Source organism: Wasmannia auropunctata, unplaced genomic scaffold, assembly GCF_000956235.1.
Source record: "Wasmannia auropunctata unplaced genomic scaffold, wasmannia.A_1.0 LD336076.1, whole genome shotgun sequence".
Lineage (NCBI taxonomy): Eukaryota > Metazoa > Arthropoda > Insecta > Hymenoptera > Formicidae > Wasmannia > Wasmannia auropunctata.
This window is the reverse complement of record NW_012026814.1, coordinates 6,468,082-6,495,043: the sequence shown is the minus strand read 5'-3', so window position 1 is coordinate 6,495,043 and position 26,962 is coordinate 6,468,082. Positions and strand designations below refer to the sequence as shown.

General features: G+C 44.8%; 2 protein-coding genes across 4 annotated transcripts; one reads left to right on the top strand and one right to left on the bottom strand.

Annotated features, from left to right (window-relative positions):
* The first annotated feature begins 970 nt into the window (after positions 1-970).
* On the top strand, positions 971-8,302 carry LOC105449367 (flocculation protein FLO11). Of its 3 annotated transcripts, none has more exons than XM_011688555.1 (7): positions 971-1,089; positions 1,477-1,766; positions 2,025-3,438; positions 3,749-3,960; positions 4,312-4,497; positions 5,009-5,150; positions 7,979-8,302. In XM_011688555.1, exons 1-7 carry the CDS (start codon positions 1,053-1,055, stop codon positions 8,116-8,118), a joined length of 2,421 nt encoding a protein of 806 aa, XP_011686857.1. In that variant the 5' UTR covers positions 971-1,052; the 3' UTR covers positions 8,119-8,302. The 3 variants fall into 3 exon arrangements, with proteins under 3 accessions (XP_011686857.1, XP_011686856.1, XP_011686858.1); XM_011688554.1 differs by having other exon boundaries at positions 5,009-5,207; XM_011688556.1 differs by lacking the exon at positions 5,009-5,150.
* A 50-nt stretch (positions 8,303-8,352) lies between these two features.
* LOC105449368 (serine proteinase stubble) lies at positions 8,353-14,566 on the bottom strand. The gene is made up of 8 exons (XM_011688557.1): positions 14,485-14,566; positions 12,042-12,928; positions 11,300-11,562; positions 10,717-11,101; positions 9,999-10,522; positions 9,627-9,924; positions 9,422-9,547; positions 8,353-9,325 (listed from the first exon to the last, which is right to left on the bottom strand). Exons 1-8 carry the CDS (start codon positions 14,564-14,566, stop codon positions 9,167-9,169), a joined length of 2,724 nt encoding a protein of 907 aa, XP_011686859.1. The 3' UTR covers positions 8,353-9,166.
* Between the last annotated feature and the right edge of the window lie 12,396 nt (positions 14,567-26,962).

The window sequence follows — 26,962 nt, the reverse complement described above, 5'->3', positions numbered from 1 at the left end:
GCCGTCGCCGCCACCGATCGCCACTACCGTTATCACGCGCGCGATAATATCCGCATATTTTCGAAGATTTGTGGCCGACCGGATAGACGTGCGATCGCTGCCGAAGGAGAGAGGAATTTTCGGGTCGCTCGATTAACGTGTCCCGATTAACGGGGTCGGTGCACCAGCGAGTGGCACGTGAAGTATTAAAAAAAGAAAAGAAAAAAACTGTCTTGCCACACACGAGAGAGCGTGATATACCCGTCTTTGATTATAATTGGATTTTTTGTTAATTAAGTAAAGCTATAAATTTACCGCAGGTAATGAACACGTTTTTCCTTGATTTTAATCAACGATGCTTGTAATAATGTGACCAAATGATATCCTGAGGACATTTAGTTACGTAATAAAACATCCTTCGGCCGGTTATTCATTGGTATACTTTAACGTGGAATATCGTAATAACTTTGTCACTGGATTGTGAATAGAGAATAGAGCACACACACACACACACGCACACACATACACACGCACATATTTCAGCGTTCCGCAATGATACTCAAGATCATAAACGTAAGGAGAGATGAACGCGGCGATGCAGCGACATACTTGAGATCTCCCCTTCCTGTCGAAACGCTGGAAGATAGAAGCGTCTAAAAGAATAGAGACGAGAAGAGAAGGTAGGGCAAGAAATTGACGGCTGAGGAGGGAAGCTATGTGCGCAATTTAACGGGGATTACGACCTTAGCCACTTAAGAAGTCGCGGTAGTAATCGGCGGTCTTCGAACGGGCCCCCTCAAGAGCGGGCCTCGAGCGGGCCTCGCGCGCCTCGGACGGGCCCCTTGAGACGGGTCTTAATCGAGCCACGGGCCCCGGCGAGCTAGGCAGCTAGCCTAGCGTATCTGATCCGCGCGTTTCCGACGCGAGCCAGTCCCGACGTAGAGCGCGGACGACTAAGGCTAATCCTAAGAGTTAAGACTAGAACCGGCTGGATCGCGTCTCGCGGACGTCTCCGTCTTCGGCTCGAACGTAACGATCGGAGCATCGTAAAGGAAGCAAGCGGTCCGGAAACGATGGGAAAGCCATTGCACCTGATTGTAATATTGCAGCGTACGTAAGACCGTTTCGATTTTACTCTGCGATTTAGATTAGAGGATTATTTCCGTCGATCGTCTTCGGACGAACTTGAAAATTGAAGCCTCTCCGCGTAACGACAGTGAAGCAATAAATTAATATAGATAAATAAAAAGATTTTGTTTTATTTTGGTGTGAATTATACAGAAGCAGTAAAGATGAAGTTGTTTGTCTTGCATGTAGATTTCTAGAAGAATATCATGTTAAGATATAATGATTGCAGTTCGTGAAAAAACTGACAGCGTTATTCGTGGGAAGACTTCAATCTAGAGAGACAGATGATACGTACATACGTAACGTGTCGAATTACGCAATGAATTTTAAAATTTTCCCATGCACTGATACTATTCTTTGTTGCAGCAGTATCGTCCGCGTTCGCTTATAGGTACGATCCCCCGTGGTATCGCGCGGATACGCAGCGTCCGGTCGACGTGATCACCGACGTCGTCAACGAGCTCGGAGTGAGGATCCTTCAGCAATACTCGACGCGCGGAAACGTCGCGTTCTCGCCCACGGGGGTCGCCTTTGTGCTGGCGGCGCTCTACGAAGGATCCGCGGGTAGAGGAAGTCAACAGATCGCCCAGGCCTTAGGCCTACCAGCCAACCGGGATGTTACCAGGATCGGTTTCAGGGATATTCACCGACGATTGCGAGTAAGATCCCGCGCATTGTGAATATTTTGGTGACACCCGAAAGATGTCTTTTAGACATTTTTTTTAACTATCACATTTCGTACAAATCTAATTACTCTAATTTTTACTTTAATCACATGATTTGGCGTACTTTTGCCAATTTTTTATTATTGAATGTATTTATTTTCGAAAATTGGTAATTGTTATAAAGATCAGAGTGTTATAAGTAATCAATTACACACACTGAATTGCATCAATGTTTCATGTATTGATTTCAAGAGCTACCTTAACGCCGATGGCTTTCTGGGCGGGCTGACGCTAAGCAGAGAGAACACCAGACTCCGTCCTGAGTATGAAGACATTCTGAGGTTTTACGGCTTCGATCTCTCGAGTATTGAGCAAGAAGCGAATGTTACCGTTAGCATGGAAGAACTTCCGACGTCCACGACTGGCTCGACCACGCTCCCGGCTGAGATGGTAAACACCGGGAATGTGTCGGACATGACGACGACAACATCAACGGGTGCTATCACGACGCTTCCTCCGGCTGGCGCGGAAACAACAGTCGTTCCATCGACCGCAGCGGGCGTTACTCAGCAAACTGTCACGACGACGGCACCAACGGGTGCGACCGACGTACCAACGACATTGATTCCGGTCACCACCGCCGGCACAGTTGTCCAAAACACGTCGTCGACGACGCAATCGGCAAATTCCTTAACGACGACTACTACATCCGGCGAAAGTGTTCAGCCGACTCCAACTCCGTCCGCCGGCGCGGAAACTGTCGCGGGTTCGCCGAATACGACAATTACGCCGATGATAAACACGGACAGTCAAACGATTCCAACTACAACTGTGGTCGCGGGCGATCAGGGTCCGCAAACTTCCTCGACAGTCGCCGCCGGCGGTGCCACCGGAATGAGCGCCAACGTTCCTAATGACGGCGTTCAAGCGTCGACGGGCGCGGATATGGCAACGGCAGCCGCGACCGACGCTGGCGTGACGGTATCGATGAGTACCGAGATACCTGCAACGACGACGATGAATATGTCGAGTTCGGACGCGCCGATGGCGGCCGCGATCGTCGCGGACGCGAGTACCGACTCGTTGGCGGCTGCGAGCACGCTCGTCGTCCGCATGACGCCCGCTAACACGACTATTCCCAACGCGACCTTCGGTACCGTTACCATGAATTCGTTAACTACTGTGGTACCAGCGATCTCGAATAGCGCGAACGTGACCATCCCGAGTCCCGTTACCGAAACGATGACGGTGAACGGCGTTATTTCGCAATCGAGTACCGTCGGGTCGTCGGCAGACGCTCCGGCCGAGAATACTCCAGGAATGACCGCTGCGAATGACCTCCCCACGATGACGATGACCAATACTGACGGCGCTGTCGCGGTCAATTCTGCGACGACCGGGGTACCGCCTGTCCCAGCAACGAACGTGACGTCGGGCAATCCTGCTGGAATGAACGCCACGGTCACGAATTCTACGATGAATTCCACGGCTAACCAGACGATCGCGTCTCTCGTGGACGAAAATATGATTTCGATGGCTCGAAAGAAGAAGGACTTGATGGATATAATTAACAGCAATACCGTTAAAGATGAGTCAACGGACGGATCGTCGAATCTTCGCAAACGCAAGGCGAGAAGCCCGCGTGGATACTTCTCTAGCTACCCAGGTACGTTTAGCTAATGAATATTTTCTTCGAATATATGTCACTCGTACTATGAATCGAGAACTCCGACATGCACAGACAGATTCAATTTTCTTAATTTATTCTGTAGGAAAATTTCAATAGTAAATTATTATAGCAATTACTTATATGTAAATTATGCAGTCATTATTTGTATACTTATATATAATTTTTTCCCAGCGACAAGATATATGAAATTACATTGCATATTTATATGAGATTAATAAGAAAACATTTTTTCTTCGTATAGAAAACTAACTGACTGATGGGATTCGATTTTCTACATATTTTACAGATGAAGGTATCTGGATGCAAAATTTAGAAATTTGGAAATCACATAACATAGCAAACCCGGGTGAGTCCTCCATCGGAGATTCATCGGCGGAGATGTCGTTTTTGGTGAACGGTTGCGATCTTTCCTCAGTTTCGGCCTCGAGATACATCGCCGTATTGCCCTTCGCGTACTTTCCATCGTTGCAGGCTGTCGCGCTCGAGTTTCCTTTAGACGTGAGTCTACGTGAAAATTCAGTATCTATAATCCATCTTTTTCAAAACTTGATAGAATTAATTTATGCTTGATTTATTATTCTTTAAATTTTTGAAACATTTCTGATTTTTAAAAACGAAAGTTGCGCAATCTTAGTCTACAATTTACGTTAAATAAGCTCAATCTAATCTTTATTATCTTTTTCCTAAATTAAAATTTTATATACTGGCAAAGAAAGGATTTATTTTAATAAATAACCTTGGTCAATGTGCAGTTGACGAAATTTAGAAATTAGACATAACTACTTTTAAAGTAGCCTCAAGTACGATTGAACAATACAAAGAATCCCTGTTATTTTCTTAACATTCAAGGATCCTCGATACAACATTATACTTTTCATGCCCACGGATAAAACGGACACGCATCGTCTGGCGAGGGATCTCAGCGGAAAGCCATTGAGATTGTTGAGGAAGTGCTTACAGCCTACTTGGGTCAGGGCCACTATACCTTCGTTCATGCTGCGTGGTTTCGTCACGCTGACGCCATTTTTACAAAGGGTAAGTGGATAATATGTCGTCCTCTTTAACGTTAATGTCCTACCAATGCTAAATGTGGGCAGCGAGTAGAAAAGTATATTCCGGATCTACAGCCAACCGCGCGTGAAGGTGTCGCATATAGTTTTCTATATAGTTTCTACAGTTTTCTCATTCAAAGAACTTCTACCTCAAGGATTCATTGATAACAATTCATACGACATAATGAGACCTACAACACTTGTTGAACATCAATTGAGCAGAGTTGTAAATTACATCTTACGTCGTCCGCTCATTTATTTTCAAATTATTTCCTTAATCATCGTATAACAATCCTGAAATCGTTAAGAAAAGACACATTTTTAACGTTTCGTGAGCACAGAAGGATTGCGATTGAGGAAGGAGATCGAGAAATCAAGATTATTATCGACACGTATGCGTGCATGACTCGTGTATATTTGCGTCGATATTTGCGTCGCGGTTTGCATAATCTCATTAAGTGATCTTCCTTCCTTCGCCTGTTTTCCTTTCGCAGCTGGGAATTCTGGATGTGTTCGAGCCGCGAGTGGCCGATTTATCGCCCATGACGTCCGATCTCGGCGTGTACGCCAGGGACGTGCAGCAGAGTATAGGGGTCAATATAAGGAATTATATGAAGCCCGACCGGACCCATTCTCGTGAGTCGTCTAATGTCGTTTCACCTCGGAGGGACTATTATCGATATCTACCGCCAGGTCCTTTTTACTCTCTTTACGCTTTTCATGCACTATCGCACTCTCCTTTCAATTACCCCGTAACGGTAACCGTTTTCCACGCATGTGTAATTGCCATCCCTCGCGCCTTAATGCGGACGTCCTGAATTTAAGAATCCAATTTATATAATTTCGCGCGCTGCGTGGTATAATCATTAGCATTCGCGGTATTCCTTTATTATTTCTTAAATATATATTTTACTTTCCTCTTTTTTTTCTCTTGCCGCTTGTAAATTGCTTCCGCCTGTGCCTGTAAGTATAATAATATAGCGCTGTCAGTGCGAGAGCCAAGTACCCGAGTATCCGTTCATCGATCAACTGTACCGAGTTTAGTTTAATCGACTCTTCATATATTTGACATTATCATATGTACATTATATATTTTACACGTTACTTGCTATATTATTATTATTCATTACTTCATCACGTTCTGCTCGTCGTTCCTGACGTCGCTTCACGCGATTATATTACTGTTTAAGAACTTGATACGGAGTAATCACGGTACGTTTAAATTGAATCACCTTGAGTAGCATCCGAAATTAGCGAGCGGTTCATATACGTCTCGAGTGCGGTCGGCCAACCGCCGGATGTTGACCGGCGTTGAATGGCGTACGCAGGTGATTCAATTTGTCGTGGAAGAGGGAAACAAACGGCAAGACGGGACGGCGGAATAGAGCGACGCCACGACTCTCAGGCCGCCGCGCGCCGGGCGTCGGAGATAATGTTCGAAGAAATAATTACGTTGACGCAATATCCGGTATTAACGAGTGAAATTACAAAGTTTCGCGCGCGCGCGCGAACGAGTGCCCTCCAGAAGCACATAATTTGCGCACATAATTTGTAAACGACGGCGGCGACAATGCGCCCCTCTACGCGCCGTGAACACGCGTCCGCACGACGGCCGGCCGTTACTACTGCCGCCACTCATTGTCCGTCGTTTCTTCACTTTCTTTTCTCTCCCTTTTTCGCTTCCGCCTCTCTGCTCCGTCGCTGCTCTTTCTCACGTTCCGCTGAATCTTCATTACTTAACGCCGACTGTCATTAACGATGACGGCCGCTTCCGCGCTTCGAAACACCCTGTCAAAGTTATCATACATTTGCAGAATTACACGCGGCAACGTTTTTTTGATCCTCGTTTAAGATTGAGAAACTATCGAAGACGAATGTCTAGCTGCTAATTACATCTTCACGATAATTATGCCGAGTATTAGTCATTATCTCCTCATGATGCATTAAATTGCAAGTTATTTACGGTTAATTTAACAGACAATTCAGCTAAATGCTTCTATAAAAATGCAACTTATTTTTATCAATTTCGCGTAATTTGCAAGATTTAATCTCGAAAAATTATGACGCAATCGTGAAATGCAAATAGATCGAATCTGCGAGAACTGCGAGAGTTTCGAGGACGAATAGCTAGGCAATATCTATTTTCACGCCACTATAGACGAAGCTTCAAGCAAAACTATCGATTACTGTTGGAAATATTCTCAGTATTGTTGTTCAGTTCACTGAATTTAATTGCTGATATCCTGCTCGAGTCCGTAAAGGAAGTCAATAAAAAGACCTTGCGCCATCACTTTTTACATTCACTGAGGATTCCTGAATCGCTGTGGCGTTGCAACGTTTCTATGAAATCATTCTTTCGACTATTTTTGTCGCGTATGTGTCATTTTTTATAATAAATACAAATTATAATAATGGAATATTTAGAAAACAAAAGATTTTTATTTTTAAATTATTATTTACAATTTTCTGTAAAATATCATTTAACTATGTTTCAAAGTAGTATAACGGGATTCTTTACTTGACATATAACGTTAAAATAACAGTCAAATAAAAACTTTTATCGAGCTAGTGGTGATTAAAAAAATTAAAATATCCTTTTCACTGCATTAAATATTTCTCCGTTTATGATATTACGTTCTTTTCTTTCGTGTAAAAACTAACCGTCGTAAAAATACGAGAGTAAGAAGTTTTGTCAACTCAGTGAAAGGAAGGACGCGCGCATTAGAAGTCAATGAACCGAACATCTAGAAATCTGAAGATTGACCTGTGATGCATTACATCTGCTTGCCGCTTTGAGAGACAAGAAAATAAAATACTGTTTAAATTAAAACGCCAATTCCTCAAACGGGAATTGTTATCAAGAATTTTTTTTAATTTTAAAACAGGTAATATCGTTGTATATTTTATTGCTTTAAATCTAAAATCCTATAGCGGCTCTGCAATTACTTTAAAAAAACTTTGCATTTATAAACAAATTGTATAACACATGTATAATTTTTTTTTCAATGTATACAAAATATGTAGCCTTGATCTCTTGCAAGCTCGCACACATTAACTATCAATATCTCTTGTATTTTTCCATCATAATTTAAACGTCTTCCTAATTCCTCTGCAATGCACTAGAATAGCATAAACTATTAGCTATGTATTGTGGGCAGCTAAGCTATCAAAAACTTTGAAGATTTTTAAGCTCTATAATTCACATAGATTTAATCTGTAAATACTTTTGTTGCAAATTTTTTTCGTCAAATACTAATGTCGCTCTGGAAAGCGCGTAATTTTTTATTTTATCTGTTATAATATGTAAAATACGAAATTATTTAAAAAAAAATTAAATATATTTTTTAATATTATATAAAAATAATATAAAAATATTATTAAATGTTATGAACATTTTAAATATTTATCTAATTAAAATAATTCTCTGCAAAAGTTCGCAATATAATTATAAATTTCTTTTTTAGGCAATGGTCTGTTCGAGAGAGCCGGACCTGAACCCTTTACAGCTTTGCACCCCTTCCTTTATTTCATCGTCGACACCGAGACTTCAGCGAGTCTAATCGCCGGTCGAGTGGACGATCCGCTTAATTCGAGAATATTGTAGGGACATGATCTACGAGATCGCTATGGTTTAAATAAACACTCGTTTATTTGACGATACTTATAAATAATTCTATAATGTGGACTTCTTTTATTAGCTCGCACACAATTATTATCAAGTACACACAGTTAATATTGTGCTCTGTACAAATTCCTATTTGTAAATAAAGAAATATAAAATATAAAAAGTGGCAGTGAGCGTAAACTTGAAATGTATGGGGATTGAGCATTTGGAAGGATATTTCAAGCTATCTCACGCCGCAGAGCGAAAAGGGTAAACTTTCTATACATCTTGCTAATTAATAAAAGCAGATACTTATCGTGCGAAACGTTGCGAAAACTATGAGAATTAAAATCGTGATAATTATGAAAATTCACACTTTTCACTGGTTTTCTTCAGCTCGGATTGAATTTGTTTAACTGTAAGTTACAGGATTGACAGTGTCTGGCTTTAAAACAGGTTTTGCAACATCAAGGTGGGCAGCGTTTATGTTATTTACGATTCATCCTTAATTTCTTTTCAGCATATATGTGTATGTGTGTGTGTGTGTATGTATCGTATCTCATACTCGGAGCAAAGTGGCAAGAATGATAACGATGTATCTTTGAAATCTATCGGGCTACTCCTTTGATCTTTTTATTACATAATTCAGACTTCCCTCGTTTATTTAGCCTTAATCTTAAGCAAATATATTATTTCCTTACTTACTTTTATGTATAAATACAGTTCAGTATGCTGCTACAACGCACGAAATTTCACATACGTCAGTATATATATTCAATAAGTCCCGGCTGGATCTTATTTCACCTCTTCTTGCGCGATGTATTATAGTTTTTTTTTTTCATACATATAGCAACCAGGATCTTTATTCCGTGAGTGGCAGTGTAAATGCAAATAAATAAATGCAAACGATATAGAAGGCGTATTTTCATTCGCGTGAAAAAAATCTAGGATAATGTCTTTTGATATCGCACGAGACGACACCGTGAATCGCTCATTTGCGCGATGAATTGACTTGTGCCGTCCCCTTCGCGTTTCATCGTCCAGTGAATCAGGTGACATTCTTCAGAATCCATGGTACGAACTTGGATATCCGCGTGCAGACGCCCGGTAGGTTGGCCTCCGCGCAGCCGATGCCCCAGGATATGATACCAGCGAGGAAGTACCTGCCGTCCTTTCCGCGTACCTGCAGAGGCCCTCCGGAGTCGCCCTGCGTGATGACAAGAACGCGAAAGTCTCAGAAAACGGAAACTTTGAAACGTGAAGCAACGGCAAACAGTCCGATTATAGACACGCACGCACGTACCTGACACGAATCCTGCCCGCCGGTTTCGTAACCGGCACAGAGAAAAATATCCGGTATAAACTCGTGTCTGCCGGCCCGCAAGAACATCGACTTGCACCTGTCGTTACTCACTATCGGCACGGAGACCTTGAAGAGAAGAAAATAATAAAAGTCGCAGGAATTTAAATGTACCGAGGATTTAATCGTCAAGTAAATCGATAATTACTTCCTGCAACACCGAGGGCAGCGTTCCACCCTCGCTCAGTCTTCCCCAGCCGGTTACCGTCGCGTTCTCCCCGATCAGGAGGTCGTCCGTGGCCGGCAGGCAGATGGGCGAGATGTGCGCGGCGAACGTGAGGGAACTCTCGAGGCGCACCAGCGCGAGATCGTACTCGTACGTGAAGAAGTTGTACTTGGGATGTACGACCTTCTTGGCGACGCCGCGCTCCACGTAGGGCAGCCGCTCCTGTACCGACGAGAAGTCGTACTCGCCGACTCGTATCCGGATTTGCGACGTCAGCAAACTGAAACGGAGACGGGGTTTAACGGTGCACGTCGTAATCGGAAAGACAAAAGAGACGGGGATGGTGTTACTCACTCGTCGACGCAGTGGCCCGCGGTGGCGATCCAATTCTCGTTGAGCACCGCGCCGCCGCAACGGTGGGTACTCGAGAAGCCGAAGAAGGAGGTTCTGCGGACGGACACCTGCCAGGGCCATCGGCCGAACGACGCGTCCTTGCCGCCGACGATCCTCGTTTCCGGCCGCGGGAACAGCGGCGGCACGCCGCACTGCATGTTCTTGCTCTCGTCGGCGGCCGCGACCGTCATCACCGAGCCCGTCGCCTTCTCGCTCGCCGCCACCTCGGTGGTGGTCGACGATCCATGCGTCGTGGTGACGCTGCTCGTGGCACTCATGCTACTCGCGCCGGTCGTGCTGCTCGCGGTCGTCATCGTTACCGTCGCGGTCGTCGGACTGGTTGTACCGCTGGCGGAGAACGCCAGTGTGGACGGCGTCGTGCTTTGTATTGTGGTTTTCTTCGTGGGCCGCGGCCTAGTTGAAGTCTCCAAGTGGGACGTCGTTATGTAGTGCGCCGAGCCCAAAGGCTTTTGATACTCGGTGCTCTGCAAAACGAAAAGCACATATCACGAAACATTAATGGATTAACGTTATATATAACGTTATAAGGTCCAATTGTTTTTCCAAAATTAGATAACGAAGGTGTATTATGAACACGTGAAAACACGAGACGTAGAGAATTATTGTAATGATAAATAATGTTAATAATCGATTCCTGTCAAAGCGAGGAAACTCATACCTGTTGTGACTCGGTCGGCTTTAGGCTCGGTCGCGGCGGAAAGCTTTCCGGGCCATTCTGAAGAAGACTGGGACTGTCGGTCCAGTGTGGTTTCAACGACGGTCTAGGTGGTGTCCAGCTGTTCGACCAGAAATGGGAACTCGTGCCTAAAGACGGAATTCGGACCGTCTCCGGCACGGTATTCGCGGTTATCGGTTTGGATGACGAGGACGATGACAACGACGACGACAACGACGACGACGACGAGAGCGGGGAGTACGATGTTGGCAAGGACGACGAGAATGAGGACGCCGCCGAGGACAGCGACGACGGCTTATGTTTTGTGACGAACGCCGGTTCCGTGGTCACTTGCCAGTGAGAGGTTTGTGGCACGGATCCGGCTGCGCTAGAATGAAAGATAAATTTGAAGTTGGACTCGTTACGCAATGTACGTAAATACATGTACTCCACGTGATAATGATAACATAACGTACAGCGTAAATCTTTTGCGCGATAATGTGTACATGTAGCAGAAACTGTTGGAAGAGAAACGATATATTTACATACGTACTGCAGCAGAATAACTTAAAAACCAGTTGCATACCTGGTAGAGGGCTGCCTGGCGTACGTCGGCCTGACAGTCGTTGTCGTCGACGTCTTCGTGGACAGTACCCAGTTGGGCCTCGAGATAAAATTCGGCCTATGATCCGGATGACTGCTCACTGGTCGGTAAGTGGTTGTTTTGATTGAGAAATACGGCTTGGAGAAGTCCGTCGACGATGGCTTCGTCTGCGCTGGCTTGGTTGCCCAGTGCGGCCGTTCGGTGTGCACGAAATTCAAACCTGGATGCGGCTCTTTCCCCGTTTCCTGGCGGAAAATCGATATTCCATTAAGCTCGCTGCTTATGCCGCACCAAAAATAGCTCTGCTAGCTGCGTGTAAATATTTCCTTTAACTGCACATATTTTACAGTTAAAGCATTTTTATTAAATTTCCTTCAAACATTGATATCAGTCATTTCGAATTTGTTAATAAGTGCAATATATACATAAGGACGGAAATATGTATTTGCTAGCACGAAAACTAGATAAAATATGTAAATCAAATCAATTTTTGTTATACTTCTATCTTTATACAATTTTATTATAACTGTCTATCAAAATGGATGAAAAAAACTTAAATTTAAATCAACTCTGAAAATTAGACGTTTGACTGATTCGAAGAGAGTGAACTGTCGGCGATATGAGAAGAATGTTATACAAGAAATCCTTTTAAAATCATCTCGCTGAATCACGAGTTATAATCATAGAGTCATCGTGAGTTATAATAATCAATTTCCCTCCTTACGCTTTCAATGACGGAATTGACATTCGGTCGATTTATCGTCTCCTGCACGCTGAGATCGACGTCTTCGGTCTTCCCGTCATCCGGCCGCGACTCAAAGGGCCTTTGATTGCCCGGTTTACCCGGTTTGCCCTGCTTGTTCGGTTTGCTCAGGCCACTCGAACCAACGACCTCATCGTCGGCGTGCTCCTTCCCCGGCAAGCGCACTATTAAAGTGTTATGCGTATCCAGCTTGTCCTTGAAACCCGGTTGGCTCAGAACGGGCGACGGTTTGTCGCGGTCCGGCGTTTCGTCGGCCGGTCTGGTCTTGTGGTGAGAATGACCCGCGTGATGACCCGGTCTCTTTGTTCCCTGCGGCCTACCCTCCGTCCACGTGCTAGTAGACGCGGAGGACACCGCGGGGGTCTTCAGTACGCCGACGTCGTGCTCGGACGACGGCTTGGCGTGCGGCCTCTTGTGCAAGGGCCTGCCGACACCGTGCGAATACGGTTTCATCGGTCTGGTCGAGCCTCCGCCGGAGCCGTGGGATCCCGAGGAATGATGGAGATTCGGCTTCGCGGTGCTCGACGCTGTCGAGGGGTAGCCCAGCAGGGAAGTCGACGTCAGTCTGATGGTCTCGTTCGCGGTTGACTCCGCCAGGGGTAAACCTGGCCTGAGTGTACTCGTCGTACCGCCGTGTTGCTGCTGCTGCTGCTGGTGATGAGGACGATGAGACGCGCCTATCGTGTTCACCGTCGTGTTGTGAACGCAGCAACTGCCGAACATGAAGGTGTCCACGCATACACCCACGTGCGTCCCCTCGGACTTGATGCACTCCCACACGAACATGCACGTGCCTTCCTTGCTCTCCGAACCGGGCACTTTGCAGGGTTTCGGAGTGATTTTGTAACCTGCGTGGAAAATGGAAAAGAGATCGACTGTTTTCAGGCGTTCCACGTATCTTTCGACGACCGGCGCGGAGCGCCCTTGGGCTATACGTCTTTAAAGGTATTAAGAAACCCGTGCCGACAAACGACGAATATCTCATTTATTTCTTACGTGCGCTCTCCGTTAAACGTAACTGACTTTAATCTCACGTCTCCATTACATACATTTCTCACGTCGGGATACCGAAGTCAGACAGCGTGTAACGTTAAATGTGCGATGAAAGCGCGCTAACGTCGATCATACTGTCTCGACGAATTTAACAACTTATAATTTCGCGAGAGACCCTTCCCCCCCCCCTCTCTCTCTCTCCTTCTCTCTCCGTTTCTATGCATCGCCCCCCGAAAAATCCGGGCGAAACCCGCCGCGGGTAACGAGATTACATGCATTAAACCTGACGGGCGTACTAAAGGATGACGTCGCGTGACATCGTGTCGCACGATACCGCACGATAGGTCATACCGTGCTCGACAATTAGACTGTCTTGCATGTTACACATGGGGTCTACCTCGCCGTCAAGTTCGGTGAAAGTGTACCACTTGTCGAAGCACGCGTGAGAGATCGTGTAAAAAAAAATGAAACTTAATAACTGGAAGGAGTACGTAGACCTGGGCCCGAGTCATTAACCGAGTCACGGTAAGACTCGGGTAACGTAAATTACGACCGCGCGGCGATGTAGGAGCTTCACGCAGTCGCTTTCACCGCTAGAAACACGATCGTGTCAGCCTCGCGACATGCATTACGTTATAAAGGGGAAGCGGCCACATTAGGAAGATTTTATTGCGGGGGCGCGCGTTTGAACTACGGACTCGATATTCGAAAATTAAACGTTTGTGACATTCGTCGACCCGACACGGATCTCGCAACAAAAATTACAAATTGTGTAAATTAACGTTAACATTATATTATCGCTATATACGTATATTGCGATTTGTTATCGATCATTCCGATCTATATCTGATTGCAAAATTGACTTAATTCGACAAATTTACTCCCATCACGAACATCTAGAGCCGCGTTTTCGCCGCAAAGCTCACAGCTGACTGCGCGAGCCAATTATCTGAGAGCGGAGAGGAGGAAAAAAAAATAGATAAAGAAGCTTCTCCCTTCGGTCGGGGATTCGTCGAAACAAAAAGAAAGTAGCGCCTTCTTTCGCTTTTCTTTTCTCACGCTCGTGCACGACCGACTGCACCTTGACCGAGTTCTCCTTCCAATTAAGCGTTATACATTTAAGGAGAACCTTCGGGCGGGAGAAGGATGCCAATGCAAAGGGAGGACGAGCGCGAGAGGAAGACGGGGGCCGCCCGGGAGAGGGGGAGAAGGAAGGAAAGAGAGGAGAGGAACGGCAGCTGCATTCGGCCGCTCGCGAAAGTACGTACTCGGAAGAGACGACGACGCGCGAGGGAGACGAAGGGTGGGTATCCACGCGCGGCACCGAAAGGAGACGTACTACTGCAGGGAGTATCCGCCCGCGGATGCCCGAAATCGGCGCGTTTAAATCACCAAAAGGAATATTACTGACTGTGACCTCGATTCAGCGTGCTGAGAGACCTGGCGATGCCCGACCACCAGAGAATCGTGGCCACGTAACCGATCCACCGCATCCTGATCCCTGAAAAAAAAAACACAAGAAACGTCCATCGTTAATTCGGTGGCCGATCTATTCCGTCCGCGGTCGGCTACTTATCGTCATCGTCACGTGTCAATTTAGAGCGGCTCATCCCCCTCGAGAGAACGTGTAAATCTCGGGGAGTCACGCGAGAGCCGCACGCGGTGCTGTTCAACAGCCGCGCTCTACTACGTCGATCGCGCAGCGCGGACAGGCAGTGTAAATTTTGTAATTCTATATATTAAGAGCTTGTCAGCAGCATGCGAGCATCTACGCTCACTCTTTCGTCCATTGTCTATTGTCTGGCCGCACTCCTTTCTAGTTCACTTTCCCGTTGCACGCTTCTCGTATTAACCCTTTCAGAGACGTATCTAATCCCACTGCGCAGCGCGCGTTTTTTCTCTCTCATTGTCAGTGAAACTATACGAATAAGTAAATCGTTACGAGCGTATCGCAAAGATCACGCAACATTTAAGTATCGTAATTCCTTGCATATTCTACAAAATGGTTTTAATTTATATAATATAATTACTTACGAGAGAGGAATTCATATGGAATAACTAACTGCGTGCTTTAAGTTCCGTAGTGCGTATTTGCTTTCAATGATATGTTTGGAGGAGAGACGAGGAAGAAGAAGGTAAAAGTAACAGAATAAAATAAAACTTGTATGTTCAGTCAGTAGTAACTTAAATACTTGACCAAAGATCCAAGAAGTTTAAGGTTCGATATTTTTTACCTGATTTATATATTTAAATTGAGACGTTCGGAGTAAGAATGGAAATCTATATTGAGTAAATTCCTTAAACTTCATGCAGATTTAATATAGATCTGATATAAATAGGAGAATTTAAAATAGGTCCGGCAAGCTTCAGATTTATTCTCACTTCGTGATGCAATACCATTCTTTCACATTTGTACATTGAACGGTTGTTACATATAAAGCTTTCGCTTAGTTTAATTAAATTTTTACTTTAAATTACAAGTTTATAGTTTAATGCTGCAATTGTATAGAGCGTGGATTCGGCGAAAATACCGCCGACACGTGCATCCTATAAACCATCAGAACGTTTCGAGGGCCGTACAAAGAATTCGTGATTTCTAGTCTATCGTTTTGCTGGCAACGATCCGGGATCGACGATGGTATCTCGACGGCGCGACAGGTGCATCGGATACACGCTAAGACGCGTCGGTAGGAACAAAAAAGGTACCCTGGACCGACTTGTCACCGAATTCTGGGCCCAGCATTCCAGGTCATCGACGCAGCGTCGCTCGCTTTCGAATGCTGGATCGAGGATACCATCGTCTTGGAACTGTCTCGTCATCATCATTGGAATTATCTTCACCGAATTGCGTTTCGAATATTCCTCGCATTCTTGCAGAGGTATATTCAACAGACGCGCAAAAGCCGTCTGAGAAATCGAGGTATTTATGTGCAATTATTACATGCTACCTTTATCGTTTGTGCACCTTTTTTGGCCATTTTTCAAGCGGATATTCCCAGGTCTATAAAACTCGATTCTTTGTAACTTCCTTGAAATCGGAGTATGACGAATAAGAGTTGCGTCTTGAATATAATTCTATCAGACGCATCGCGTCTTGCGTAACTTTTGCGAAAATCCCGGATATGCGTCTTGGGTAACTTTTTCGATATCTAGAGGAAATAGATGCACAAGTTGGATACGTTCTGACAAATGGATATTTCTTTTTCTGTTAGAAAAATTAAAATTTGTACTCCAAGTTTTTACATACATATAGGTGATTTATAAAAAGTAAACATTTTTCTTTTATTAATTGACAAATTTTCAATAAATATTAGATGTTTGTTAGATGCCTAAGTATCTGACAAACTGAAACAGCCTTTAATTCATGTTTGATTATTAATACATATTTTTATGATATACTTTATTTTTTTGATTTCATATAGGAAGTTTTCGAAATTTTATGATGTTATTACAAATTGTGTTATTTACATGATAATATTATTTAAATAATTACTTTCGGTATGTGCAGTGTTAAAATAAAATTTCAATCGGAAACTCAAACGAGCCGACGTTTAATATGAAATTTTTCAAATTTTTCAAACGTATAATTTAAAAAAGAAAAATTATACAACACATGTATATGTGCGTATGTTAAATTTGACTTCCGGCTTTTCTATTTAAACGGCCGTTGTAAAATCGGGGTTGTACAAAGTCTACTTCTACACGCTCTTGAGGCAGTGCTCGCGCCGGAGGCCGCTCTGGGACAAGGTCAAGAGAGGCAGAATATAGAACTGTCGCTGGCTGGCCGCGACTTCTCTCACTGCACCGGTAGCTGCGGTCGCTGCCACTTGAGGCAGAACATGTACCAAGGACGAGCAAGAAGAAGCGCCGGATGACCCAGTGATCGCGGATTTCAAATCGCGTTTATCGATCTGCTCATGACCGCCGGATAGTCGTATGAGGTACAGCCACGCTGTCGATAGCGGATTTACCCATTAGCTGCTGCGATGAGCGTTCGCCTGAGAGCTCGCGTGTTAAAGGAAGAGAACGCGAATTAATATTTATAACGATCGAATCTTTAGTTCGCGGGGCATGCATTTTTGCGCCTGGATAGATACGCTACAGGAATAATGTAAGTACGAATATTGTATATGTACGTCGGGGGGCCATAAAATTATATCGCTCGTAAATATGTTTCTCCAGCGATACGCCGACGTTAATGAAATGAATACGAATAGGAATAAACTATCAGCGCGATTTATATACAGTCGTGTCTGCGTTGTTTAATTAAAATATTTGGAAATGCGAGACGAGCAACATCAACACGCGCGCGCGGATCACTCGATTTTTATACACGGAGTCCGCAAGTCGTATATTTACGTTGGATTTAAAGGCGAATCACTCAAGTGCGGGTCCATTAGCATTCACGGTCGTGACGGGATTTCGTAATGCCCCGGGATCTCTCCTCTCTGTTTGACTTCCCAGTTCCCAGGCACGTGCCACGTGACGCGTGAGATGTGTACACGACTATTCGAAAGAGACACCGTATACCCTATAAGTCTAACGTAACTCTTTATGCACTTTATGCTTCTTATACCTACACACAAACGTCGATGATACCGCGAAACGGGTAATCTCGATTGAAATTTTTATACATGCACGTTTAGTTATTACTGCGTCGCATCAGGAGGCTCGCTACGAATCGTCGCAAATTGATATTAGTGATGAAATTACAGTAGGTAATCAGCAGCGATATAGGAGCGTAATGCAATTAACGCAATCGCGTTACAGATATTACAAGTGCAATGGTCAATAAATGCAAGCTAATGCCCATTAAATAATAATCGACAGACACGGTTGCAAAACTCGGTGAGTTGCAACGTAATGGTATACATATGACGAACGAGGTTTCGAATGCAGTAAAAACGACGCGGAGTCCCTGTCTCGTGGTAAGAGGCAAGAACGTACGGTTCATTGTTTAGGATTATTTCGCGTCCCTATGCGTTCCCCGAGAAAAGCATTCCGCGGCCGATATAGCCGCGTTCCCAACGCACGTCACCTACCAAAGAAATATTCCGTAACGACTAGCGGTCATCATAGTTACTCGTCTTCTCTCATTTCTGCTTAATCGTTCTCATCCGACAGCAAATGCATCTCAAGATTCTCACGTTCGTAACAAGTTCACGCGACCTATTCGCGTTCCGTTTGGCCGCATACACACACACACATGCACACACACACATATGTCTTGTGTTAAAAACAAATGTCCGAAGGAAGCTTCATAGTGCTGGAGAATTAAAGAGATCGATTTTGTAATACGATTGCATAGCTCGCATCGCTTTAATCGTTGCAATTAATTCATCAACATTGACTTGCATCAATCATAAGCGCGATAATTGCAGAGATTTTCTTGTAACGTAATACTAAATGCAACGCATAGAAATAATCTAATAAAAATTACCTATTTTGTCCATTTAGCGCCTGTATAAATGCTTTTATATTTTATGGCACTTTAAAAAAAAAATAAATAACAATTTAAAATCTTTTTTAGTTTCATCTTTTTCAGCTATTAAACTAAAATTTTGCATAATTTATACAACAACAAAAAATAGTTTATTATAAAAATATATTATTATAAATGTGTATCACAGATAAATTAATAATCGCGTTATATTAATTTCACATTTCTGAAAAAATCGTTTTTCCTATTGTTCTAAATTTCTAAGATTCTTCTATGATTTTCTCTTGAAGCGAAGTCTATATTCGCTCTTGATATCGCAGCCGTATTCTGTGCCAGTGGTGCGATATATACGTATCGCGGTGATTTTATTTCAATCGTCGCGGGTGAATGATCATCAACGCGACAAAATAAAAGCGCGGCAACGAGCGGCTAGCACTGATTCAGGAAAATATCTCAACCGCGGCCGCTTCTCAACGGCGCGGCGCGGCGCGTACGCCCTTCCACGTGAATTGGGTTCGCCACACGGTGTACTTTAATCCTCGTGTAATTTAATTTACGTCTTTCCCGGTACGTTCGAGCGGCGATGGCAAGTTTAATGAGCGGGCGTAACAGTTCTCGCAGGAAATGGACGATGATTAGGGGGAGTAACAGAAGCGCGCTTTGCGGCTCCGCGCCGTAAGGATATTCGGTCCTAGTTCCGGTGTTGCTATGGGAAAGGTTTTACAAGTTTCGAGATGGCCACGAGCTTTTCGTTTTAGGGTACAATTATCCGCGTCGATTATCCGCGCCTCGACGTAAGCAGCCTTCACGATCACCTTCGCGGCACGTCACGCGCGATGATCGGCGCCGTAACGCATCGACGTACCGATGTGTCGAGGAGCGATGATGGTGCGCGAATTGGAGCAAATCGGAACGACGAGAAACGTATGTGCGCGTCTCTCTTGCTCCTCACGCGGTAGGGCAACAGACTCGAGCGGCAGCGCGGCCGACAAACCAACGCGGCAGCGAGCGCGTCGAGCGATCATCAACCGAATGTTTTGCCTAACGACGCACGAGGTATGATGATGCACGAGGACGAGCAGGTACGACGACATTGCGGTATATACGATGGCATTGATACGAGGAAGCGGCGGAACGAGGTTGTCCTCGGTGACGCCGCCACGTGGGGACGTGGGTGGGACGCGGTCCGGCAGGATGCGCTTACATATAATCCAAGGTCTAGGCGTCCCGTTGCACGCGGAGGAAGCCGAGCGAGAAACGTGGAACGGGGAGCGCCGCCGCCAGTTTGATAAAAGCGCACGAGGTGGAGACGAACGGTCGCGCGTCGCGCCGCGCCACGCTGTGTATCGCCGGTACCGGTCCAAGTCCCGACGATGCCGGTCGGATTCGATCCGGCTGCGATTCGATCCGATCCTTACGCGAAAAAGCGGGATCTTATGGGACCGATATCCGCCCGATACCGATCGCCCCAGGAGCCTCTCGGTCCGTATAGACTTTGCTGCGAGATTGAATTGAAGAGTTTAAGTCGAAACTTCAATTTTTGAAGAAATCAAAATTTTGGGTATGTTCGAAGTATTTAAGGTGGACCAAGTGTAAAATCACTTGGTCTTGTTAGGCGATCGCTCATTAAGGCCTTCGGCGGTAACGACGATAACGAGACTTTCGGTAAGCAGTGTAGAATGTATCGGTAAACAAGCTCTGTTTGCGCTAAAAGGAGAAACTCGCAGTCGTCGCGACGATCGTAACTCAGCCGAATGACGGACGCGCGAGACGGAGGAGCAAGTATTCCGGAAGTGTGACAACGGGTAATGGATAACTGGAAATCGTGCGCCATCGACACTGTACGGACGACGTACCTAACACGCGGTCTCTCGGAGATAGCCGAGGATACCGCGGCTACCGTCCCGTCCGAAGTCACGTTCGACATCGTGACGGTATTTGAACGGCCGCTAGATAGATCATAGCAACTTGCACATAGAGATCACAGCAGCCGTTTACGCTTTAACGCCTCTCGATCGCGGCTGCCCCGTAATACGACTTTCCGCAGCAGACTTGATATGGGCACCGCCGGGATACCGCGAGTTTCGATCAGCTTCGCAGAAGCCTGATTGAAAATCGTAATCGAAAAGCGTCTAACGTTACGGTGAATAAATGCCATATTTAACGTACTGAATCGTTACCTAATTTAAACCGATCTCTATTAGCGGCACGTGTAACTTTGTCAATTTTCTCGCGAGATCAATAAGACGCATTGGTATATCGATAAGATTAATTAATTGTAAAGATCGTAGCTATTTTCAAAGTAGCAACACGATCGTTCTGTTTGTGTCAGACATATTAGTATATTAGACTGATTTTTCTCCCCTTGTTAATTTAGTGAAAAATAATACATATATATATATATTATTTTTCACTAAATTAACAAGGTTAATATATAATATATAATTATACATATGCGTATATAAGCAATTAGTTCATTAAAATTAATTGTTTCTAATCTAAAAGTGCAAGTCTGTTAGTTGTAATTCGTATATCGAGCTAAATTTTCTGAACCGCAGCGATACCTGGATCGCTCTCGGACCGGGTTGGTCCGCTGGATTTGGAAGTCCACGGAGAGTCCCTCGTAATCACTTCATCCGCGCTCACTTCGAATCAACGTATCCTCGTGACTCATCTCGTACCCCGCACAACGAGAGCCACGAGTTCCCGACGGCGTGATCGCACGGGGATACCACCATCGTGATTCACCGTGATTCACGACGCGGATCGAGGGTGAACGAATTCCTTCGGCATCGGCGCGAGGTGGACCGGGACCCGACTCACCGAAAGTTCAGCTCCTCATCCTGGCCTTCTGGCCGGCGAACACGATCGAGCACTTTGAATAATTTTAATCTAGCTTCGTGGAGGACGAAACTGCGCGGGATTCAGACGATGGTTCCGACAATTCCGTCTCGGAGCGGGATTCGATTCCTGTGTGCGGGACCGGACAGATCGATTATAAGTGGGCCTCGAGATGCTCGGTCATCAGCGCGCTGCGTTGCAACGAATCGTTATCGAGCGTCTGACCGCATCGTGTTAGATTAGAAACGCACGATTCAACTGTTGAAAAAAAAAGGAAAAAATTCTGCGGTAACACTGGAACCCCTCTACGATATCCGGACAGCCGTCGCTTCATCAGGAAACCATTGTTCGCCGTTTAATTCCGCTTACGTGCATTATGTCGCGTCACCAGCTGACGTTTCTTCAAATTGCTTAGCGCACTCATTAAATAAGTAAATAAGTAAACAGTTTCATTTTTTTTTCTCGGCTCTTCAAGCGACGTTGAAAAATTAAAGTTCGGTCAGAGAGTGGGGGGGAAAAAATTTGAAACGCGTGCGCGCGGTGCGACAACAGATCGACGCGTACGACGAGCGTGTAACAGGAACAGGAAATTCGATCGCACGCGCGCGCGCGCGCGCGATGCTAGAATAGAATAGCGGGTCGAAACCGAACGGTTGAGGTTTACCCGTGACGGACGCCGGGCTGGTACTGAACGGCTTAACCGGTATACACAACCACTGACCGTCATCATCGCAGCCATCACCGGTCTCTCCCTCTCGTTCTTTCTCTCTACTCCTGTTTTTCTTTCCCTCCTCGCCTGTTCGCCGTCTCTTCTTCCCGCCGTGCCGTCCACCGCCGTCTTCGTCCACCGCTAACTATTATCGCCACCGTCACTCGACCTTCTTCCAACGTGTATATCTCTCACGGCGATATCGGTCTTCGGTACTCAAGGTTACCCGGGTGAAAATCGACCGCGCGCGCGAACGCGCGCGAAAATACGGGCGGGAGGAAATTGGATTCGGATGAATCAAAGACTAATGGAAAGACAGATAGACGGGACCGTCCGATGTTCGCCAGGCATCAGAAAGGGTAGTAAGAGCTACTACGTTACTTTCAGCTTCCGCTTCGCTACCGTTATGCCACCGCTGAGGGGAAAGGGATTGTTTTCGCTATTATGATAGTTGCAGGTCGATATACCATGTACCACAGCTAAGAACGGCATGTCGCGTGACTCGTTTGACTTTTCACGTGGCTATTTTCTTCGTGACATTACGATGTGTCGCTACGCTGTTGTACCGTTGACTTCTTCGGCATTCCGATAATAGTTGCAAAAAAAAAAAACAAAATAAATATTAATAAAATAAAATTAAAATTAAAAGAGGCAAAAACGAGAAACGCCAGTGAGATATATTCTGTTCTCAATATATTTTTTTTATCAGAAACGAGATGGTAAAAAAGAAATTGTGAGAAATTGAAAAAGGACGATCACACGCGTGATTGTCAGAGAAGATTGTGCAACAATTTGTTGTTAATTCATATCTGTTATATTTATCTGTGCATTTTTATACGTTAATCAATCTCAAGCGATTCAAAGGTTTTCGAAAAGCACGTAATTTTCTTTCTCTCTCCGAAGGCGCGCCGGGAATAGCGTCGGATCGCGATGTAGGAAAATATACGGAGCCGATTTCGGAAACGCGGACATACGAGACACCGTTTTCTCTCCGTCCCGTCCGGGGACCGTAGAAACCTAAGCTGTGTGTGGCGTGGCGAGAAACGAGAATGCGGCACGAGACGGCGACGGATGGCCGTGGTCACGACGACCAGTGCGGAGAGAGAAGCGGTCTAGTGGCGGATGGTAAACGGGATGATGAAGAAGAAATTGAGAAACCAAGTAAGGACGATTACACGCGTGATCGTCAATGAAGATTGTACGATAATTCGTCGTTAATCTGTCGCTTCGGCCGAACGTGCGCGGTCACGTACGTCGGTAGCGTTATATCCAAGCCCACAGAAAGAGAGAGAGAGAGAGAGAGGGGGGGGGGAAAGAAAAGAGAGCAATAAGACTTCCGTAGAATGGGATTCGAAAATTGCCCGGTAATTTTATCAATTGCAACATTGCATGCGCCTAAAGGATTATCTCGACAAGGCGGCTTGTACTTGGATTCTTCGCTGCTCGCGCCGAGCGAATCGCTATTATTACGAATATAATGCGCAAATAATTGTTTTCGTAAATTACCATACAGTAGAAATATAAATTGTAGAGAAAAGACCGCGGGATTTGAAACCAAATATTATAACAATGCTTGAGAAATGAATAATTGAAGTGTACCCATTTTGTAGCTGCAGGTCGGAGACGAAGCGATCCCGGTATCGCCGCGTAACACATTACCGAAAACGAGAATCGGACGGTATCGCAGTTGAACTTCCGTCAAAAAGGAGAAACGCGAAAACTTTCAGTAGCTGTTAATCTTCGGGCAACGTTCGGTACCCTCGATTATCGCGTCGATTACCGCGTCGTGGCGTAGATGGCATACCAACGGAAATTCCTTTAACTAGTGCGAGATAGGAACTGTCGTCTTATCGGAACAATATCGCGTACATCACATCTGACGGTCGAGGCTTAATTCGCCTCTAAATGCGGCAGTGTAATTCGAGTTTTAACATCTCTACCGCTAAACGCTGTCCTATGAACCTTTTGGGATAAAATTTCTCAATTGTTTTGAACGATAAAATTTTCGCACCGACACTCTGTCGTATTGTTAAATGTAGTTACACGCGTGATGTATCGCGAATTAAGTATTACAGGCGTAAAACGGCCGCGAATCGTATTTTAGTTGGGTCCTGTTGACGGTCACCAACGGTGTCTCGCATGGCACAAACGGAAAGTTCAGGTCACCGATGCCCGCTGTGGCATGTGTGAACGTGTTAAACAAGTTTAACTCTCTCGTGCTCCTTTTTTGTAACGCGTTTCGTAACGCGCTTTCGTACAGACGCAACGTAGAAGCTTTTTCTCTATCCCATACTAATAAATACGCAACACGTACGATCCTTTAATCTTCGCGAATTGTTCTTGTTTTTTTTTTCTTAATTAATTACGACAGACGATGAAATTATACGAAACGTATGCGAAGCGGCGAAATATTGGCGAGCGGGGAAACGTGCTGGCGATCGGTTAATGAGCCCAATCGTAATTGTTTGAGTTTTCGATCGGCCGATACCCGTTTGTAGGCTGATCCGCTCGTGTAAGCACAGAGGCAACACCAGTCGAGCGTAAGTACAGATTAGCGGTAACTCTCTCGGACGCACGGCGCGCCGTGGCGCGGAGCAATAGCCGTGTCCCATTCAGGTAAAGGCCAGTTTACACGCGGTTTCCTCACTCCTATCCGCATTAAGCGCAGACGAGCCGGAATAAGGAGGAAGAGGAGTGGAACAAGTGGCTGGTACTCACATTTTCTTTCGGGACGGCAAAAAACGTTTATATACCCACGCTAAATCGTTTCCCGGCAGGAATAAAATATCTTAACGCGCGCGACCGATTCTGTAAAATTTTATACCTTAGTTTCGATACGGAAGAAAATCTGGTAAATTATTCTGAGAAAGAATGTCTGAGGAATGAATTGTAAGTTCAGCAATTGCACTAGCTAATAAAGTAGATTCCGTTGAATATTGATAAATAATATATATTGTTAATAATATATATCATTATTTTAATATGAGCTCTATATAATAATATATATTATTCTACATTATGATTACATATGATTTATAGTTCTTCTTATTTCTTTGAAGTAAAACGGAAGATAGACTGTTAATAAAAAGTTTTTCGCACGATAACGTTTATTTTCAGATTATTTCTCGACTGAACGTATAGCCACCGGAGAAAAAAATATGTAGGCATAAGATATTGGTTAATGATGGCATTATTAACTGTGGAGTAATTTCCGCGGTGAATCGATCGCGGCTCAATGGGCCTAAATGACTATAGCGAACTGCCGCTATGCCCTAGAGAAACGTCTTAGTCTCGATGCCAGTCATCAATGCTAAAGCATACGTCGCGATTGAGAGAATCGGAGAATCGCTCCGCAGGGAAGGATGCGAGCGGGACGGAACGATAAGATGATTAATCCCTCTTCTATCGGCTGACACGAACCCAACACTCTCTAATGACACGGCCAATGTACTTTTAGTTCATTTCCCATCCTCTTGCTTCTGGATGGAGTACCGTACGGCTCGTGATTAGTGACTGAACCCTTTTCGAATGTATTCAATCATACATATTACATATAACTACAGTAATCACGCGGAGATGACTGCTAAAGGAAACATCATATTCTCTTCGGGGCGCGGAGAGCATTCTAATCTCATAGTATTAATACAGATCTGTATGTGCCTTTATATACGAATAAACATTGGAAAAATTTCGCGTTCACGTACACACGATTCCCGACACGCACGTTATCCCGATACGATACGATATTTGTGTTCAGCAGCGCGATCGAAATAAGAATATTTTTTTTGCAGCAATTATCGGCAGATCAGTAAACTAAATAGAATAATTGCGGCGTAAAATCGAAATCTCCCCGACCGTAATCTTCCCGGAAATTCTTCGTGTACGCGCGGTCGTTTTTGTAGCGGGAGACTAGCGGGAGAGCCGCGGGAGGGTGGGTAAGGTAATCGATCGAAATTTCAATGAGCGGGCAAAAGGCGGCCTCGTCAACCGTAAACCCGTCATTAATGCTGGGTATGGGGAAGGGGGACCGGTCCATGCATCAATGTGTCCAAGTGTGATTACGGTCCTGGTAGCGAAAGCTGGGCGCTATCGTGAATGAAATCTTTATTCTTATTATTATGTGGGCAGGGTGCGGAGCACTCTCGAGCGGCATTCGATATAGCCTCGTTGGTGCCCTCGCTACTTATACGGCCACGAATTTTTCAAGGGTGTGCCGTCTAATCGATTCAAAGTGATATACATATAATGGGAACCGGTCGAAATCGTTTTTTCCATTAATCTTTCACCGTGGTCCGGCGAGATGGAATATTGGCGACGTGGTTAGCGAGTAATAAGACGTTTCTGATGCTGCTTCTCGGAAGTATCATCGGTTTTCTTTTCAATGTGACCCAAGGAAACGCGCGCGCGCGCGTGATCGACGATATATCTGAAAGTGTGAGAGATACGAGAGGAGAAAAAGGCAGCCTCGAGTGAAGGTAAATGAAACGCGAATTTGACTTAACTGTGCGTAATATTGTGCTTAATATTCATTTAATCGATTGACGGCCGTCATAAAGAAAGTAGGATGATTATGCGTGTAACGTTTAGATGGTACGAGAATTTATGTGGCCTGCGGGAGTAGGCGAGGGTCGAGGATGACATACTATTTGTAATATAATAGAGGACTTAATTTTTTAACCTCAACCCATGTCTAAACAGTTTGATCGCCAACCCACCGTGATCTCAGCATACAAATGTGTATATTACAAGCTGTAACATTATTAAATGTAAACTTTAAGATTTCGAAGTAAAATCGACTTGAAATTTTTTTATTAAATTGAACAAACAATGCGTAAATAAAATTTACATTTATAATGGTCTTCTAAAAATAATTATTTGCAATTCGATATAAAGGTCTAT